General features: G+C 39.1%; 1 protein-coding gene across 1 annotated transcript in view; it reads right to left on the bottom strand.

Moving 5' to 3' along the window:
• APC (APC regulator of Wnt signaling pathway) overlaps window positions 1-21,641 on the bottom strand; it is a 155,063-nt gene that overhangs the window by 23,315 nt on the left and 110,107 nt on the right. The window contains 3 exon segments of the mRNA XM_017889297.1: window positions 4,725-4,820; window positions 7,322-7,700; window positions 11,032-11,130. Coding sequence (XP_017744786.1) covers window positions 4,725-4,820; window positions 7,322-7,700; window positions 11,032-11,130 — 574 coding nt within the window.

The raw sequence follows: 21,641 nt of genomic DNA, 5'->3' as shown, positions 1-21,641 counted from the left end.
GATCTCAGCTCACTGCAAGCTCCGCCTCCCGGGTTTACGCCATTCTCCTGCCTCAGCCTCCCGAGTAGCTGGGACTACAGGCGCCCGCCACCTCGCCCGGCTAGTTTTTGTATTTTTTTAGTAGAGACGGGGTTTCACCGTGTTTGCCAGGATGGTCTTGATCTCCTGACCTCGTGATCCGCCCATCTCGGCCTCCCAAAGTGCTGGGATTACAGGCTTGAGCCACCGCGCCCGGCCAATGGTATCAAATATTAACTATACTATGATTTAGCACTTTCTTTCCCGATTCTTTCCACTGAAAATGCTCAACAATGCCCACAATGGCCAATACTAGGAAGTCAAAGAGAAAACAAAGGGAAAGGAATGGGAAAGACACAAAGGAAGCAGTTTAAAAAAAAGTGAAGCAAAATGGTAAGGAAGTGAACAAAAGAGAAAAATGCATGTGGAGGCTATACAAAATATAATTCATCAAATAATCATCATGGGACTCAGAAAGAAAAAGATGAATATGAACAGGCAATTCTTGGACACCAGAAGTCTAAATAGGTCATTAATCTGAAGGAGAGCCAGTACATTAATATTTTTATAAGTGGTCTGGAAAGTTCAATATGCAGAAGAATCTTGCAAGTTTGTAAAACAAAGTTCTGTCTTGGCTCAAGAACTCCAAGCCAAGGGATTTAAATGTAGGAATATTTATGTAAAACTTTATGACTAGCAGGAATGACAGACATGTTTGAAAGTAGGTAAGTGAAAATTAATTTGGTTAAAGAAAATCCAAATCATATTTAGGAAATTTTCCTCCATTCACCTGCAACAGTGGCAAAATACATAGACCGTGAACAAAAATCAGTCATTGTCTTTATGAAGAGCGTACAGATTGGAGCAAAGATAGATGAACTATGTAGAAGCACAGGGTGATATAATAGGTGGACTTAACCTAGACCTGGGATTAGGTTCCTAAGAAAAAGGCTGAGGAAATAATGCTTTAATGTTTAAGTTGAAACGTAAAGGATGAATGTGTATCTTGTTTTAATTTTTTATTTTGGTAGAGACAGGGTACCACTATGTTGCCCAAGCTGGTCGCAAACTCCTAGGTTCAAGTGATTCTCCTGCCTTGGTCTCCCAAAGTGCTGGGATTACAGGCATGAGCCACCAGGTCCAGCCAGATGAATGCATATGTAACAAGGGTGGGGAAGGAAGAAGAAAGATACATTCTAGGCAAAGGAAACAGCATGCAAAAGGGCCCCTGGGCCTGAAATATTTAACAGCAAGGAGAGGGCCACAAAATGACGCTATAAACATGGGTAGATGCTAGATCACATAAGACTTTATGTGCCATATTAAAGATTTTACGCAGAAAAAGGAATAATTAGATGCACATTCTAAACAGATTACTATGGTTTCAGTGAACGAAATGGACTGTCAGTGGAAATGGGAAGAGAAGTAAGACAAAGTATTGCAGAACAGGAGAGATGATGGTGGCTTGGACTGGGGATGAAGAGAAGAGTGATGACTTAAGATATTTTTAAGTAGCAGAATTAAAGCAGTCAGTTGCTATTTGCAGGGGATAAGGATGGCATCGTGAATGCCTTCCAAGATTTTGGTTTGAGCAACTGGGTTGGAATTTCTGAGAAAAGGAAACTGGGAAAAGATGAGATGCAGGGATGCAAAAGATTACAAATTCAGTTTCTGACAGTTGAGTAAGAAGTGTCTAAAATACCACCTAAAGGAAGATGTCACATAATCAGTTCAATAATGTGTCTAAAACTCAGGGAGAGACCTCAGATTGAGCTGTAAATTTGAAAACGATTAACAGAAGCACAGAGAGACAGGAACAGAGCCTAGGGCAGAGCTTCAAGGAATTCCACCATTTTACACTTGGGTGAAAGAAAAGGAGCCTGTAAAAGAACTGAGAATTTTGACCCATGAAATTGACATGGAAGACCTTAAGACTGTGGCCTGGTATACTAATGAGATCGCCAAGATGTCGAGTATTTTAAAGCAGAGGATCAATACCACAACAAAACAAACTATGCCTTTTGTCTGTATAAAATCTTGCCTGGTGTGACAATAACTGGGATACTTTCTTAAGAAAGATAAAGTGCACCTAAAGAAGATGCCAAGAAGGCACGACATGATCAAAGAGTTGAGTACTCTTGTGTGGAAAAACTAAAAATCTTACGACTTGATACTGAAAATAAAGATTAAATAAGAATGTGGCAGATATCAAGAGATTCAGGAAGAACATGGCAAATAAAAAAAGAATATTCAAAAAAATTTAGACTATCAGATAAAAGAGGAAGTGCTTTTTGATTTTATGCAAATGAAAAGATTTCAGAGAATTCTGAGGCATAGCATAGAATTCATAGGCTAAAACTATAGATGGATTTGTTAAAATATGCAAATTCATGACTGGATTGATACAATTAAAAGTGGTTGCTCTAAGAAAATCAGGATGTTTCACGGTAACGCAAAGAAGATGAACATGTCCTTCCACAATTTTCTTGGTGCCTGTTAGAAAACAGTGGTCTAAACAGACCAAAGTATTGCCCAATAGGGTAAAACTACCGATAGTAGAGCACCAACAGACTCAGGTGACATTCAACAGAATCCTTAATTTAGACTCTTATGAACAAAAGAAAGACTGGTAATTTTAAAAAGTATATTACTTTTGTTTTATGTGGTTTAGATAGTCACCACTGGCATGAAATGCCTTGTTCTAAAATAAATATCACAGGCTCAACAAGAATATTCTATTGGTGTTTCACAAAATTTCCTGAACGTAAGAATCAGCCAGGCCACTTATCACATTGATTTCTAGGCCCTTCCCCTGGAGATTCTATTTGCTACAAGGCCAGAAAATCTGCAGTTTGATGAGTGCCTCTGGGTGATCATTATGATTTAGATTATTTTGTGAAACACTAATGCAAAAAACCGTGAGTTCCTTGAAAGCCAGGACCAGGTCTTAATCATTACAAAAATCTAGTGCCTAGCACAGTTTCTGGGGTAGATTTGAGAATCAATAAACGTACATCATGGAAATTATAGTCTAAAACTTCTAATACTAGTAAGTGCAAACGTAAATGACTGATAGTTGTAGAATCTTCATATATGTACAAACGACCATCCCAGATGACTGAACTAAGGAATTCCCCTTCACCTATTTGGGATTTCTTTTTTCCTTATCCCTTAATGCCAAAACCTTGTGCTGTCTTATACTATTATCTCCCTGCAATCCACAAACCCTAATCCTCCTTCTGCCCCAGTGCAAATCTGGAGGTGAGGAGTGAGAATAAGGTAATCCCCTGTGGCTACGTCCCCAGCAGTCACACCCCCAGAGGCCCCATCCTGCTCCTCACCTGAAAGCCCCTGCCCTAGCTCCTGTGATGAAATGCCCCGGGTAGCCTTCCTACCTGAGGAAGGAAGAGGAACAAATACTGAGTCTAGGTTTTATTTTGAAATCCAGATAATTAATGTCTCAGTCCTAGTCTACAGTCCACTGGAACACAGGAACATTTACAGAATAACTTTTGAGGTATCTTAAAATTAGATATTTTCCTGTTTATTCACTATTTTTTATCCCCTTCCTGTTATGATTAGCATTTTAAAAAATTTAAAATGTTCACAAATGCTGAGATTGTACTAAGGAGGGGAGAATTCATAAGATTAACTGAGATTCCACAGGAGACCAGGGAGAGGAAAGAGAATCAGGGAGGCCAATTGCTAGGCCACTAGGAAGGAAAGCATGGCCAGAGGGCAGGCCTGAAATCTTAAGGTGCAGAGCCTCCCAAAGTGATGACTCTGAAGGACAATACTTTTGGCTGTTCAGGTTCTCTGTGTAAGAGTCTCATGACTTCATCACTTTTAAGATAAATGACGAATGAAACGATGAGGGGGTAGGAATATAAAGTGGGAGTTGGAACATAATGTAACATAAACGGCACAAAATGCAAGGGCACAATTACACTAAAATGGGAATTAAGTGTATGGTTCCTGCTTGTGGCATGACTAGAGAGATCCAGTTCACATGAGATGGTTCAGCATGATGCAATTTATAAATACCACATGTACAAAATGAACCTAGAAATCAAAGAAAACCCGTTATATAAAAAATGGAGTGCACTGCTGGTTATATAAGGTTTAGTGTGTGAAAATACATACCTAAAGGAGCAATCATTCCAAAGTTAATGAAATGTTTCTGACTTAAAGCACAATACTTTTCTATATTAACCAATTTCAAAGATACCAGGCTGCTTATGATGAAAATCCTGTAAAGTACCGATAACCATGAAGATAAATGAAAATCTTAATAATAATTCCTTCTGATGCTCATCAAAAGTGACTGAGTTCAATCACAATACAGTAGCTCCACATTTCAAAATAATTCAAATTAACATCCTCATCAGCTGGCACACACAAAGTCTACTTTGGCAAAAGGGACAAAGAGTGACCCATTTTGTCATTTTTTTTCAATCTCTGGCTTCGATTTCGAAAAAGTTAGTTTATGACAGGGTAGCAGTTTCTGTGATTCAGGATCCTTTCTCTGCTGGAAACCAGGGTACATTTTTTTGCTACACAGAGGAAGCAGCTGATAGCAGAAGTTGGTGGGCTTATATCATAATTCATCAATGACTAAAAATCTTTGTTTACTATACTGAATTTCTACCACGATTTAAAAATCCACCAGTAATTGTCTATGGCATTAAAAAACATTTTTGTCTTACCTAGTTCATTCATTGCATGTCTATGCTCTTCATCAAATGAAAGTTTCATTAGAACACACACAGCAGGACAGATCTGATGTTCAACAGGAGCTGGCACTGAAAATAAAATCAACATAAACCATAATGCTTTGTTATTTAAAGAGCAATGATGTTTATTGTACTTTAAAAATATGCAGGGATCACTAGTATACCCCTAATCCATGGAATTTTAGTGGATCAACAAATATTTGCTGAAAGGACGAATAAATACTACAAATGTAGAACAAAAGGCTTTGTTTCCATAAAAATGTTTACCACTCATCTGCCCTTGACTAAGTCTCTTAGAATAAGTCTTAGAGGTTTATGCTATTACTCACATAGCTAATAATTTAAAATTATGTTGAGTATACAAAATAATAAAAACATTTTAGTATAAAATGATTTAATTTTGTTTATAATTTCTTTCTAAAACAAAAAAAAAACAAAACAAAAAACAAAACAGGGTCTTGCTCTGTTGCCCAGGCTCAAGTGGAATAATCACAGCTTTCACTGCAGCTTTGTATTCCTGGGCTCAAGTGACCTTCCTGCCTCAGCCTCCAGAGCAGCTAGGACTATAGGCATACCCCACAGCCCCTAGCTAATTTAAAAAATTTTTTGTAGAGATAAAGAGTCTTGCTATGTTGCCTAGGGTAGTCTCAAACTCCTGGCCTTAAGTGCCGCTCCTGCCCGGGCCTCCCAAAGTGCTGGAATTACAGGTACGAGCCACTGTTTATAATTTCTATTTAAACTACTATCATGAGTGTGGGTTAAAAGCACATGGTGCTGGGTGCGGTGGCTCACACCAGGAATCCCAGCACTTTGGAACACTGAAGTGGGCAGATCCTTGAGTTCAAGGAGTTCAAGAACAGCCTGGGAAACATGGCAAAACCCCATCTCTTTAAAAAAAAAAAAAAATTAGTTGTTGTGGCTCATGCTTGTAGTCCCAGATACTCTCAGGAGGCTGAGATGGGAGGAGTGCTTGAGTCTGGGAGGTTGAGGCTGCAGTGAACTGTGATTGCACCACTGCATTATAGTCTGGGCGCTTGTGTGAGACCGTATCTCAATACAAACAGAAAAAAAAGCATATGGCTGTGTACAAATGTGATCTCTAATACAAAAAGTTAGACAGATATACTAGAGAGTAAACAGAAATTTCTAAAAAGGGTGTCCAAGAAAATGTACCTCCACATTCAATACTATGCACAAGGTTTCAAAACTCATTTGACATAATTTTTTAAAAAACATCTCAAAAGAAAATACTATTTTATTCTATTTAATTTTTTGAGAACAAATATCAAGAGTACAAAATGTGGGTCATTACATAATTGTGGATAGCCAAAGAAAACAATCCAGGAAGGCAATGTTCTCCCAGTAAAAATCTTACTAGTTCTCTCACCCTAGGACAAACAGATACGAAAGGCAATCCCTTTTTTCTTATTCTTTTTAAATTTTTTAAAAATGAGACAGTGTCTCACTATGCTGCCCAGCTGGTCTTAAACTCCTGGGCTCAAGCAATCCTCCTGTCTCAGCCTCCCAAAGTGCTAGGATTACAGGCATGAACCACCACACCTGGCCTTTCTTATTCTTGAACATTTTTAGATTTCAAATAAATTCAACTTCATACCTAAGCTTAAAAAAATCTGCTACAGCTTCATAAGTCATGTTTGCATCATCTCCTCTTCACATCAATAGGCTGATACAGTAGAATCATCTACTTGTAGTGCACATGTGTGTGTGTGTGTCAGTTCTTATCAGGTGAAAGGAAGGTCTTACCTTACATACTTACTGCTTTTGGTTGTTGGCTACAGGAATGAAGTAAGTTATATCCCTACAGGTCCTAACTCCCATGCTGCTCCTGAGGGAGCGGGGCTGGTGTCTAAGGGTCCCTTCCTGAGTGAAGAGCTAGGTGGATTATCACTCCCAGCAACTGGGGCCCACTGTCTACAGCTGGATGGTACAGTAGGAAGAGCACTGAGCTGAGAGTCAGGAGATCTGGGCTCTGTTCCTGGGTCTACCACTTACTAGGTGTGAGGGCCATGGTTAAGTCCTTTAGTTCTTCTGAGCCTCAGTTTTTTCATCTGTAAAATGGAGATAATACCTTCCCTTCCTACTTCACTAGGTTGTTGTGAGGAGCAAATAATATAACAGATGTAACAATGCTCTGTGTCCCCTGAATATAATGATATGCAAATGTAAAATATTATGATTTGGACACTAATGGCTGAAGAAACTTACGTAAAGTCACTTTCATCTATGAAATGAGCTTCAGCTATGAAGTGAAAGATGGGCAACATAATTGCTCAAGTTCTTTCTAGCTCTACTAAGGCCCTACTATGCTATGATAGTATAAATTTCTCTTGACTTACTGTTCTTATAGTAATGCACATAACATTTCCTTTGCTAAATTTTTCTAGGGAAATATAGACTTAATCTTTTAAACATGATAGTAGCACAAATGGCTGATGTGAATTTCCTCCTCTTAGTCATAAAGACAGCATATTAACTAAAAATGTTTTCTATTTAAAAATTTCACATTTGCTTTGAAACATGCACTATGATGTACAACAAAGAGAACATACTTGGATTTTTGTCCTGGTCCATGCCTTGTTCATGAGCTTCCTGCCACTCCCAACAGGTTTCACAGTAAGCGCGTATCTGTTCCAAAAGATGAAGGACTCGGATTTCACGCCTGCCTCTCTTGTCATCAGGCTGTGAGTGAATGATGTTGTGGAGTGCTGCACTGGCCCTGGCCCGAGCCTCTTTACTGCCCCGGGAATTTCCCAACAATACAGAGTCTTTGTCATTGCCATGTAAAAGCTGGATGAGGAGAGGAAGACATCCAGACTGTCGCATGGATATACAGCTGTCTTGGGAGCTAGACATAGCTAGCAAAGTTCGCGACATATCATCCTTATCATGAGTACCAAGCATTGACAACAATGAATACACCATTTCCACCTGTGGGCCAAATGAGTTTAGAAACAAAATTATGACTTTAATATCCAAAAGCCAAAAACCAATTAAGTGATGAATGGGATATTTACTATAACTCTAAAAAAACAAAACAACCCCCCCCCCCAAAAAAAAAAACCCGAAAACCTTTCCAGGATGAAGTAATCAGTGTTATTTCAAAATCTATGTATCATCACCAATTTGTTTATGTGAGTAAATGAGTGGTAAAATACAGTATTAAAATAAAAACTAGGTTTTTGCATACTCACTAACTGTTAGTGCTGTTTGCCTAGATCAGTTGGTGCTAATCCACTGACTATAATCAGGGAAAAACAACTGATTTCACACACATAGAGAATGTAGTTTAGCTAAATTCTCTACAGAATTTAAAATTTTATCTTATTTCTTTTAATCTATACCCATAAGCAACAAATAGAAAACATTTCTGCAACAATTGTAAGTACTAATTCTCAGCAATCATTAATTCTCATCAGATGATAATATTGTTAAAATTATATGATTATAAATTTAAAATGTTTTGTCATAAAAAGGAAAATGCCATGATCATACAGAGTGAGAGCCAGGATTTGTAGTTAGTTTTTTAAAAAGCAACTAGTAAGTACTAATTACTCTTTGACAATAAATTCTAAGTACTTACTTAGAAGCAAATTAGAAACCGGAAAATGGCACCCAGTTATCCATTTTAAAGCTACAGGGTATTACATAAAAGAAGAGGCTATTATATAAAGAATGCATCATCTCCATAACTCAGTGGTTCTCAATTCGGGGCAATTTTACCCCCATCAGGACACATTTGACAACATCTTGGGGACATTTTTGGTTGTCTCAATTGCAGGACAGGTATTTTAGGGGAATCTAGTGGGTAGGCACCAGGGATGTTACTATACATTCTACAATGCAACAAATAATTATCCAGCCAATAGTGCTGAGGTTTAGAAATGCTGCTTTAAATGTGTAAATACACACATACCTTTAGATATGAAAATTTTAGGAAGGCAGTATAGGACTGTGGATAAATGGGTTTTCATCGGAGCTAGGCTCAAATTTTGGCTCCACCTCTTAGGAGCAAGCTGTGGTGCTATTATTGTCAAGCTATTTGATTTCTCTGAGCCTCAGTTTTCTGAGCTGCAAAATGGAGAAATTTACCTACCTAACAATGTTTTCTCCATTAACATGAAATAAAATAATACATGTATAGGACAGTAGTTGGCATTCAAAATACATACTAGGGTCTTAATATTATCATGCATAAATGACTTCAAAAAGAAACAGTATTCTAATTGCCAGTTTTCATACAATAGTGCTCTTGAATATTCAAGATTTTCTTTACAGTAAAAACTACATGTTGAGGTTAGACAGATCTGAAATTAAATTTCCATGCCTAAAACTTTTTTTGCTTGTTTTCTCATTTAGAGAAATATGAATACTTCACAGAATTTTAGAGGGGACCAGAGATAATGTACACACAACTCCTGGCACAGTTACTGGCATATAAGAGGTTCCAAGAAGTATAAACAGGATTAAGCCTCATAGTGAGAATATCATTGATTATTCTAAAAATCATTACTTAAATCAACATTAGTTATTTCAGTAATATATTTCCCAAGAGCTATTATATTATTTACAGTAAAGAAAGAGTATATAGAGTATGCTGTGAAAACAATTAATGGAATTCGAGTTAACCAAAAATATATTGTTTAGTAATATTAGAATTTCATTTCATCTTAGTTAATTTAAAAATCTCTGACGGGCCAGGTGCAGTCGCTCACGCCTGTAATCCCAGCACTTTGGGAGGTGGAGACGGGTGCATCACCTGAGGTCAGGTGTTCGAAACTAGCCTGGCCAACATGGCGAAACCTCATCTCTACAAAAAATACAAAAAAATTAGCCAGGTGTGGTGGCATGCACCTGTAATCCCAGCTACTCAAGAGGCGGAGGCAGCAGAATCGCCTGAACCCAGGAGGCGGAGGTTGCAGTGAGCTAAGATCGTGCCACTGTACTCCAGCCTGGGCAACAGAGCAAGACTCTGTTTCAAAAAATAAAAAAAAATAAAATAAAATCTCTGACTTTAAAATAATAAAGTAACTATATTTTCCTTTTTTTTTTTTTTTGAAATGGAAATGGAGTTTTGCTCTTGTTCCCCAGGCTGGAGTGCAATGGTACAATCTCGGCTCATTGCAACCTCTGCCTCCCAGGTTCAAGCAATTCTCCTGCCTCAGCCTCTCGAGTAACTGGGATTACAGCCATGTGCCACTACGCCCAGCTAATTGTGTATTTTTAGTAGAGACGGAGTTTCACCACGTTGGTCAGGCTGGTTTTGAACTCCTGGCCTCACATGATCCACCCATTTCGGCCTTCCAAATTTCTGGGATTACAGGCGTGAGCCACCACATCTGGTCTAAAGTAAATATTTTTCTTTTCAAACGCTATTCCCAAATCCTAAAATATTTGCTAGCATCTAAGAAAGATACTCTAAGAAAACTCACTTATCAGCATGAAATAACACTCAACTTCAACAACTTTTCCATTCACCTCAATACATATTTACTCACGTGCAGGCACCGTGTTAGACACAGCAAAAGGCAAGTAAAAAAACATTTCTTTATTTCCAAAAGGCAGGTTCATGCAAATTGTTAGTGATTCAAATGAGGTAGATGGATCACATGGGGAGGTAAGAGGACCTTGGGAATCAGAAAATGTTTTGTAAAAAAGCAAAGCCCAAGAAGAGTTTTGAAGGCTGGCTAGGATTCTGACAGACATTTATGGTGGTCCCCACCAGTGCAGGCAAGGAAGGGAGGCGGAAAGTCACAGGGAGTGTTCAGGAAGAAGGAAGTGAGCCAGTTTGGCTGGAACTCAGTATTCTTGCAGATAAGTGGATGGAAAGACTGAAAAAGAATTAAAAATTAGGTAATCTGGCACTTTTATAATCCTGATTTTCCCTTTGTTTATGCTTCTTTGTATAAAAAGATATCATTTCTTTAAGAGACTGTGAATCAGAATTCTCCACTAGAAAGTGGTGTGATCTCAGCTCACTGCAACCTCTGCCTCCTGGGTTCAAACTATTCTCATGCCTCAGCCTCCTAAGTAGCTGAGACCACAGGTGTGTGCCACCACGCCAGCTAATTTTTGTATTTTTAGTAGAGATGGGGTTTTGATATGTTGCCCAGGCTGGTCTTGAACTCCTGGCCTCAAGTGATCCACCTGCCTTGGCCTCCCCAAATGCTGGGATTACAGGTGTGAGCCACTGCGCCTGGCCAAGAATATCTTAGCAAAGTATTCATGGCATTAGTGACCAGGGTTTGTAATCTTCTGTTACCTTGGTTCCCAGATGACTTGTCAGCCTTCGAGGTGCAGAGTGTGTGCTACTAGAACTCAAAACACTGGCTGTTTCGTGGTCCATTCGTGTAGTTGAACCCTAAAAATTAAGCAAATTATAGACAGTATAATTTAGACTATAGGTAAATACAGATAACTTCATGTTAAGGTACTCCAAATGAAGTGTCTTTATGATAAAGAAATAAATACATCATAAAAAGTATGACCATTATAACTGTTCAAACTATTTTTTACCTATAAGCTTACTAAGTATATTTTAGAGAAAAACTAAAGAAAAGAGGGTTTCTTGCATATGAGCATTAAACTGCAGTATGGACTTAACCAAAGACTGAAGAAATTCTAGGATAGTAATTTTTCATAGATCAAAATAAATAAAACCACATTCAGATAAGTTCACTGATGAAAAGCAATGAAGAAGTGTTCAAATTCTGAAATGCACCAAATTGCCAGAAAACTAAGTATGAATTTGCTATAGTCCAAGTTCTCTAAGATCTCACAGTTTAGAAAGGGCTGTTTGAAACTTTTACTGGAGAAAGACATGAAAAAAATAAATGACCGCAGTACAATATAATATAAACACCACAGCAGAAGAATGAACAAAATACTGAGGGAAAACAGGAAGAAAGAAATTACTGCTTAGGGACTATTAGAGGCTGTAACAGTTAAGGTAGGCATTTTGCGACAGGAGACTGATGGAAGAGACTGTGCAAAGGTACAAATACGGAGAGCGTGGAGTGTTTCAATGTAATGTGAATAGAACACAAGGTGTATGGTCAGAGATAAAGATTGGGTTAAATCAATAAGTATCTTGTGTCATTTCAAAGACGTTGCTGTCAAGCTGTGGAGTCACTGGACTTCAGGCAGGAGAATGGTACAATCAAGAATTATGTCTTAAAAACAGCATGGAGAGATCACAGGTAGGAAATGAGGGAGAGGATATTTTCAGTAGTTGAGTGGTTCTGTGGGCACAAACTAAGGCAGTGATAATAGAGAAGTGGAGATGCTATTGAAGGATATTCAAGCGGTCAAATTAATTGGCTTGAATAACTTGACTGGATGTGAGTAAAGAGAGGCTGGGAGTCAAGGATAACTTGGAGGTGCCAAGCTTGGATAAATGGATAAGTAATGATGCTATTAATGGATATCAGAAACTCAGAAATAAATGATGGCTTTCATTTGGGAACTGAGCTCACTTTTGAATCTGACATCCAGTAAGAATGCCCAATGGGCATCTGAAAACACAGGATGCAACTCTGGACAGGAGCTGGAGTTGCAGATAAATATCTGGGACCCCATAGCTAAATCCATTCATTAATAATTAAGGAAATGACTCTAAGAATAGTGTCAGCAATATTTGCAAGCACTCTTTTGCAGTTCTCAACCTTGCAAAACGAAAAGCTAAAATGCAAGTTATTTGAGGACAGAAACTTTATTCTGTTCACTGCTGCATTCTTAGTACCAAGGGTGATCTTAGGATTAGTAGGTATCCACAAAATATTTGTTGAATTATAAATAAATGAGAAGCTATTAGTCAAATCCATAAGAATGTCAAGATGCAGGACATCATTTGAATTGTCTTTCAGATATACATGCTCTGGCTAATTGGAGAAGGGAAAGAGAAAACCACAATGGGAGTAAAAGGTTCTGAGGACCGTAAGATGGCACCTCCTACTCTAGAGGGTACAAGGGGTAGAATTTTGGAACCAACACACCTTATAATTTCCTTTTGTGCATAAACTTCACTTTTGGTGATTTTTTCTTCTTTCTTTCTCTCTCTCTCTTTTTTTTTTTTTTTTTTTTAGAGATGAGGTTTCACTATGTTGCCCAGGCTGGCCTTGAACTCTTGGGCTCAAGTGATCCACTCACCTCAGCCTCCAGAGTAGCTGGGACTACAGGAATGAGCCTATGAGCCTAGCTATGGTGACGTATTAGAAACTTTTCTTCTCTGTTAGCTAGCAACCTAAACTGTTTGCCAGTTAATTTCCACTTTGGTAGACAACATAGGAAACTGCTAACAATGCATTCCTAAGTGATTTGTCAGGATTTTAACCAAGTAATAATTAAGTGCTCATACAGAGATTTCTGAATTCTTCATAAATTCCTTGTTCAAATTTGTTATAAATTTGTTATAAAGTCCTTAAATAGGTGATACTCCAAAGTTATTTTTTATGAGGGCTGCTTAGAACTTCTGTATAAGTCATGTTATAAGCCAAGGTGAGGTTTTCCTGGCTAGTGCACAAAACTATTTTAGATCATCATTCACAATAATTAGCTATTTTAGATCAGCATTTTTAAGAGAAAACTACATTTGTCAAAACTCATTCAACTGTACACTTAAAATGGATACATTTTATCACATACTAATCTTTCTTCAATAAAAGTGATCTTTAAAAAATCCTAACTTGAGAGGTTTTTAAAAATATGTCCCCATATAAAAGTAAGAAAATCCATTCTTCATTTTATTCATACTCACATAGGGAAGTCTGGGGTTGGACTGAGAATACTAGCTCAGAGTCCAGAGTGGCTCCCCTTTCCAGTCTCTACTTCCTTTGTGGGTCTGGACTCTTTATGCTGATTAGTCCTTCAGGGACACTTCTAGGACAAAACTAATTACTAATCCTCCTTAGGGAAGGGAAAAGGGGCATCAAGGAAAGACTCATCTTACATCTCTTTCCACTGCCACCAGCTACTGACTGCTTCTGGAATGGTCTTTAAATCCACATGCAACCAAGCAACAAATATTGTCCGAGCCCCTGCTACTTTCCAGGTAGTATGCTAGTCACCAGGGATATAACTAAGACATTCTCACCCAGAATCTAGATGAGAAGCTGAACATGAAAATACGTGTGGGTAAGTGCTTTGACAGAAACTGTATGAACACACGGGAAGACACACAATTCAGTCTTGCTTCCTGAAAAAGTGGCATCTGAATTTGGACTTGAACCATGAGGAGTAATTTAGTTAATAATAATAATGAGGGAGATTAGCCACAGGGCAGCCCAGGCAGAGGCAGAGGCATAAGCAAGGGTCAGAAAGAACATGGTATATTTGTGTTTGTGTATGTGTGGAGAAGAAGGGGAGGGAGAACCACAAATAAATCTGAACATAAGGAGCTCACTCTGGTTGTAATTAATAGAGGTAGATCTGAGGGACCGAGACTCCGGCTAAGGAGGATAGTTGGGGCTTTTTTAGTAAATTCAGACAAGGAACCTTTTTCTTGGTCTATAGAAGGGAAATGAGTCTTTGTCCTGAAGCAAACACACAATCTTTGAAGATGTCTAAATATCTTTACTGTTTGTAGGTAGCCTCCGAGACAGATCTTTGCCTCCTGGTATTCATGCCCTTTTGTAATTCCTTCCCCTTTAGTCTTGGCTAGATTTACTGACTTGCTTCTAGTGAATAAAATGCTACAGAGGTGATGAGAAGCACTCTCAAGGTAAGGTTACAAAGATGTGGCTTCCATCTTGGGCACCTCTCTTGTTCCCTCTGAGGGAAGCCAGTTACTATCTGTGAACTGCCCTGTGGTGAGGCCCATGTAACAAGGAACTGATGTCTCTCTGGCTGACACCCAATGAGGATCTGAGGCCTTCAATAGCCATAAGAGAGCTTAGAAGCAGATCCTCCCCTGGTTATGCCCTGAGATGAATGCAGCCCCAGCCAATACCCTGAAGTCTTGTGGGAAACCCTGAACCAGAGACAGGCAGCTCAGCTGCACCAGGATTTGTGATCCATAGAAGCAAAAATAAGTGTCTACTAATGCTGTTAAGTTTTGGGGGCAATTTGTTATCCAGCAATAGCTAACTAATGTACTACTTGAAACAAAAGAAAACAGGAGGTTTAACTATGAAACGAGGGAAAACTTGTTTCCACAATAAAACATGTTTCTGACATTCATTTCAGTGTAGACACCAAATATTTTCTAAGCTTCAGTCTTAGTTATCTTCCTATGTAGCTCCTGGATTTTGAGACACTCCTCATTCCCCAACTGTCTCAGGAGAAATTTAGATGTATTTATTATTAGGAGATACCAAGGGGTACACATACCTGTACTCTCTATGAGCCTAGAACTTGGTCCATGAGAATCTTTCTTGGGTGTTTTATTAAGGCTAGACCTGACCAACTTCTTTCAGAGTGACTTTCAGAGGGACTAGAGTCTCCCTATCCACAAGAAATGGTTAATAACTTCCTAAGAATTGTTTCCCACCCAACTCATAACTAAATTCTGAAGAAACTTGAGTGTGATGGACTTTCTCACAACCTCAAGACCTGCTAAGTCAGTCATGATTGCACATCCCTTGAATCAGCCTTGCTCACTGTCCAAAGATAGAAGCACTTGCTGTATCATTCCTGACTCTCAGTGTCAAACTGTGTGAGACCCTATTTCCCACTGTCCTTTTTCCTATCCAACCTTCCTGTAGAATCCACGTTAAATGCTTTATAAATATGCATATATCCTCAACTTTTTACTTCATGCTCCTTTTATTTCCTGGTCTTCAACTTTCTCTAAGATGTTGCTTTTTTTTTTTTTTTTTTGAGATGCAGTCTTGCTCTGTTGCCCAGGCTGGAGTGCAGTGGCGTGATCTCAGCTCACTACCAGCTCTGGCTCCCAGGTTCAAGTGACTCTCCTGCCTCAGCCTCCAGAGTAGCTGGGATTATAGGCATGTGCCACCACTCCTGGGTAATTTTTGTATTTTCAGTAGAGACAGGGTTTCACCATGTTGACCAGGCTGGTCTCAAACTCCTGACCACAAGTAAGACATTGCTTCTTTGAAATGACTAGTAAATCCAACGTATTTCTATATATTTCAGGTTGGATTTCTTGTGGTTATCACTTTCATAATTCTCTTCCTAGTTTTTGACAGCTTTGCCCTGCAGTTATTCTATCCCACTTGTCTGGAAACATTGCAACTACAGATGAATCCAACTGTCTGTTTTCTCTACACCCTGACATGAACTGCCGGGCAGCATTCAAGAAATGTGAGCGTGTGAGAAACTTACGTAACTCAGTAGGATGCTGTCGATATACATTTATGGTCACCAATACACCTAGATCCTCCATGCCATAACTGCCATCTTTTTGTTTCCCTTGTCAGCTCTCCTTTCTTTGGCTATTTCTGATATCCCTCATTTTGTATTATACAAAACTGTGGCTCTTCTTCTCTTACTGCATATAACTTCTACTTTATAGAAAAATAGAAGCCAACAGACAAAATTTCCTCAACTTCTTGCTAACCAGAACCTTAAAATTACCTGCTTATATATCCATCTCCACCTTCTGCTGTGACATCAGAGATCCCCCCCTTCTATCTAAGGTCCATCCCTTTAGATGTGCTCTGGATCCTTTCTCTCCCCATTTCTCTTTGATCTTAGTGATCTTCAACTCTTCTCTACTGGCTCCTTTCCATCAGCATTCAAACATCCTCATCTTTTCTATCTTAAAAAACTGAAATAAATTTTCTCTCAAACTTATAGTCTGTATCAGTTAATGATCTTTTCTCTCTTGGGCAGTTCACATCTAGACATCTTTACAGTTAGCTAAAATTGCTTTCTTCTACTTTTTGTTTTGAGATGGAGTCTTGCTCTGTCGCCAGGCTGAAGTGCAGTGGCAGGATCTCGGCTCACTGCAACCTCTGCCTCCCGGGTTTAAGCGATTCTCCTGCCTCAGCCTCCCGAGTAGCTGGGATTACAGGCACACGCCGCCAAGTCCAGCTAATTTTTGTATTTTTAGTAGAGACGGGTTTTACCATGTTGGTCAGGATGGTCTTGATCTCCTGACCTCATGATCCGCCCATCTCGGCCTCCCAAAGTGCTGGGTTACAGGCGTGAGCCATCATGCCTGGCTGCTCTCTTCTACTTTTTAATCTTCCATTTAACTTCAACTCACTCCAATATAATACAGTAGGAAAGAAGGCCCAAGGAAATTGCATTTGACAAGATCAGCAATGAACAATTTTTTTTGTGTGTGTGTGTGAAACCCAAGGTGATTTTTTAGTCCTCATGGCAATTGTGGAAATTGTTAAGTATTCCCTCTTTTTTGGAACAATATTATTCTACTGCTTTGGAATTTTAGCCTAGGTATTCATCTTCTTACTGTATACTCACTGGGGATGTAAAAATCTTTAATACCTTTAATTACCAATTCTTTACCTTTCCTCTCAGTTCCAAATCTAATAGCCTACCTCACATTTCTACTTTATGTGTTTATTTTTTTGAGCCAGGGTCTCACTCTGTTGCCTAGGCTGGAGTGCAGTGGCATGATCTCAGCTCACTGCAGTCTTGACTTTCCAGGGTCAGATAATCCACCTCAGCCTCCCAAGTAGCTGGGACCGCAGGCACATGCCACCACGCCTGAGTAATTTTTTTTTTTTTTTTTTTTTGTATTTTTTGTAGAGACAGGGTCTCCCTATGTTGCCGAGACTGGTCTCAAACTCTTGGGTTCAAGTGATTCACCTGCCTTTGCTTCCGAAAGTGCTGGGATTACAGGTGTGAGCTACTGCACCCAGCTGCATTTCTGCTTTGATGTCTCAGACCTAACATCTTTAAAGTTAAACTTAACATTTTTTCAAAACTAGACTCTTATTTTCTCTCACAAACCTCCTCCTTATCTAGCGTTATTACTAAAATGCATCACTACCCTTCTAGCTGCCTAACAGAAACCTAGGAGTAATTCTTGACTTCTCCTTCCCCGTAAACACTCATATCCAATCCCTAAGCTTGACTGATTCTACTTCTTGAATATTCTCAGATACTGAAATCTACCAATTTATAGGACATACAGATTATAAAGAAACATGTTGAAGTATATCATGGGGAGTTATCAGCAAAACTGAGAGTATGAGACACTATAAAAAAAAACCTTTGGAAGCCAGGCATGATGGCTCACACCTGTAATCCCAGCAACTCAGGAGGCTGAGGCAGAAGGGCTGCTTGAGATCAGTTTGAGTTCAAGACCAGCCTGGGGAACAGAAGGAGGCCTAGGGCATGGTGGTGAGCACCTATAGTGCCAGCTACTCGAGAGGATTGCTTGAGCCCAGGTGTTCAAGGGTGCAGTGAGCTGTCATTGTGCCACCACACTCTAGCCTGGGTGACAGAGTGAGATCCTGGCTAAAAAAACAAAAACAAAAATAAAACCCTAGGAAACCATAAAGAAAAAAGAAAAACAACTTTAGTTCTTCAATAACTAAGTGGCCATAAAACAGAAAGAAGGAATGTACAGATTAGAATGACATCAGAGATATACGAATTCCTGTTCACGGACCTTATCTGGACCCTGAGGCAAATAAACTGTGAAAAAGACATGAAACAACTGCAAGTTTGAATACTGACTGGATAGATGATGCTATTAAAACAATTACTGTCAGAGTCTTTGGAGATGTAATAATGGCACTGCAGTTATTTATTTTTTATTTTTTAATTTTTTTGAGACAGAGTCTCACTTTCTTGCTCAGGCCAGAGTGCAGTGGCGCTATCTTGGTTCACTGCAACCTCTGCCTCCCGGATTCAAGTGACTCTCCTGCCTCAGCTTCCCGAGTACCTGGGACTACAGGTGCGCACCACCACTCCTGGCTAATTTTTGTATTTTCAGTGGAGACAGGGTTTCACCATGTTGGCCAGGCTGGTCTCGAACTCCTGACCTCAAGTTATCCGCTCGCCCTGGCCGCCAGAAATGCTGAGATTAGAGGTGTGAGCCACCGCACCTGGCCAGTTATGTATTTCTAATAAGTACTTTCATCTTTTGTAAATACACAGTGAAATAGGGAAGAAGTGATGATGATGCCTGGAATCTTGTTAAAAAGTAAATTGGGAGGTTAAGGTGAATGGGTTACATGTGGATATGAATCACTATATTATTGTCTTTGTATATGTTTAAAATTTTCCATAAGAAAAGTTTTAAAACCAGTGGCAGTAGAGTGGGTTTTCTATCATTGTATCTTTTTCCCACTTTTAATTGAACTTTATTATTATATACTGGCTATTACCAGAGACCTGGTTCTAAATTTCAAATAGAAAAGTTGGGGTTGCTTGAAAAAAAGAAAAAATAGTGAAAGAAAATTCCATATCTATAAAACTTCCATATCTATAAACCATATATAGATAGGAAAAGATATCTCAGAAGTATTATTAAGTGACAAGAGTAAGTTGTAGTATAGTATAAAAAATAATGTTTATATAAAAAATTATATAACGTTGATTCAAAAGTAACAATGTAACTTATAAAAGAATAAAAGTACTGGAAAACTAATTTCTTAAATTCCCCAAATAACAAATTATAAAAACCCAGAACTCTCTAACATAAAATTACCATAGTAAACTGTAAAATTATAAGTGTCATAGAAACACTCTGACGTACAGAAGATATTTGGTTAGAACTTTCCAAGGGCTGGGCATGGTGGTGCATGCCTGCAGTCCCAGCACTTTGGTTTTACCTTTTTTTTTTTTTCTTGAGACAGAGTCTTGTTCTGTTACCCAGGCTGGAGTGCAGTGGCACAATCTCAACTCACTGCAACCTCCGCCTCCCGGGTTCAAGCGATTTTCCTGCCTCAGCCTCCCAAGTAGCTGGGATTACAGGTGCATGCCACCAAGCCCGGCTAATTTTTGTATTTTTAGTAGAAACGAGGTTTTGCCATGTTGGCCAGGCTGGTCTTGAACTCCTGACCTCAAGTGATCCACCCATCTCAGCCTCCCAAAGTGCTGGGATTACATGTGTGAGCATCGTGCCCAGCCAATCCCAGCACTTTGGGAGGCCAATGTTGGAGGATTACTTGAGCTTGGGAATTGAAAACCAGCCTAGACAACAAAGTGAGATCCTGTGTCTATAAAAAATTAAAAAATCAGCCAGGCGCAGTGGTATGCACTTGTGGTCCCAGCTATCCAAAAGGCTGAGGTGGAAGAATCACTTCAGCCTGGGAGACAGAGATTACAATGAGCCGAGATTGCACCACTGTACTCCCGTCAGAGTACAGTGACAGAGTGAGACCCTGTCTCAAAAAATAAACAAATAAATAAATAAAGTTGAGAACCAACTAATAAATAAATTATACACATAGTTATATGCTAAGCAAACAGGGATCTGGCCTGTATAATTTACTCCTAAGCTTTTCCTTCCATTTAACTTCCATGAGAGAGTAAAAACAGATCAAGAAACCCTTTATTTAGCAGGGATATTAGCCTTCCACACACCAAATATTTATTGTTATCTACTATTTATCAGGGACTGTGAGGGTATGAAAATAACAAAACTAGATAGAATGCGTGCCATTCTGGAGCATACAGTCTAGTGGGGGAAACAAAAATACTAATCAAGTCATCACACAATTAATGTAAAACTGCAAATGTAGTAGTCTTCAAAGGAGAGCAACATGCTGTGACAGCCTATGACAGTGAGATTTGATCTATTCGAGCCTCTCTGAGAAACTGGTGCTTAAGCTCCAACACACATGAACTGGTGCTAACTGAGCAAAATGGGATGAACCAAGCACTACATGGAACAGTTATAGATGTGCACAGGCTGTGGTAGGAGAAGGCCCAGTAAATATGAGGTACTGAGAGAAGGCCAGTATGGAGATGTGAGAGCAAGATGCGACATAAAGTTGACAAGATAGATAGGGGCCAGGTTGCCTGAGTCACAATAAATGGTTATCATTTTTCTAACTATCAAGGGAAGCCAATGAAGGATTTTCCAAAAAGAATGATTGTGGGCAGGAAACCAGGTGAGAGAAGGGGTAGAATACATTCCCACGTGGTGGTGAAGAGAATTACTCTAGGACAAAACTTTGGCAGAGCATACTACTGTGATCCTGAGAAAGTCAAAGAGACTGATTTTCATTTTCAGTTAGTGTTGGTGGCTTTTGTCTTTTGAGCAAATAATAAAACAAAACAAACTAATCAACCCCAAGAGGCGGTCATACGTATAGATCCTATTTAGATGAAAGGACTATTGGAATAACAAATCATGGTCCCACAGACACAGGTCGCACATTTACATCAGGATCTCGAAATAGCTGCAATATTGTTTTAAAGCAGTGACTGAAGACATGATTGTATATTTAGAAAACCCCATCGTCTCAGCCCAAAATCTCCTTAAGCTGATAAGCAACTTCAGCAAAGTCTCAGGATACAAAATTAATGTGCAAAAGTCACTAGCATTCGTATACACCAATAACAGACAAACAGAGAGCCAAATCATGAGTGAACTCCCATTCACAATTGCTTCAAAGAGAATAAAATACCTAGGAATCCAACTTACAAGGGATGTGAAGGACCTCTTCAAGGAGAACTACAAACCACTGCTCAATGAAATAAAAGAGGACACAAACAAATAGAAGAACATTCCATGCTCATGGATAGGAAGAATCAGTATTGTGAAAATGGCCATACTGCCCAAGGTAATTTATAGATGCAATGCCATCTCCATTAAGCTACCAATGACTTTCTTCACAGAATTGGAAAAAACTTCAAGTTCATATGGAACCAAAAAAGAGCCCGCATTGCCAAGACAGTCCTAAGCCAAAAGAACAAAGCTGGAGGCATCACGCTACCTGACTTCAAACTATATTACAAGGCTACAGTAACCAAAACAGCATGGTACTG

The sequence above is a fragment of the Rhinopithecus bieti genome, unplaced genomic scaffold (assembly GCF_001698545.2).
Source record: "Rhinopithecus bieti isolate Rb0 unplaced genomic scaffold, ASM169854v2 scaffold_18418, whole genome shotgun sequence".
Classification (NCBI taxonomy): domain Eukaryota; kingdom Metazoa; phylum Chordata; class Mammalia; order Primates; family Cercopithecidae; genus Rhinopithecus; species Rhinopithecus bieti.
Note: the sequence above shows the minus strand (reverse complement) of the source record. Positions and strands in the feature narration are given on the sequence as shown.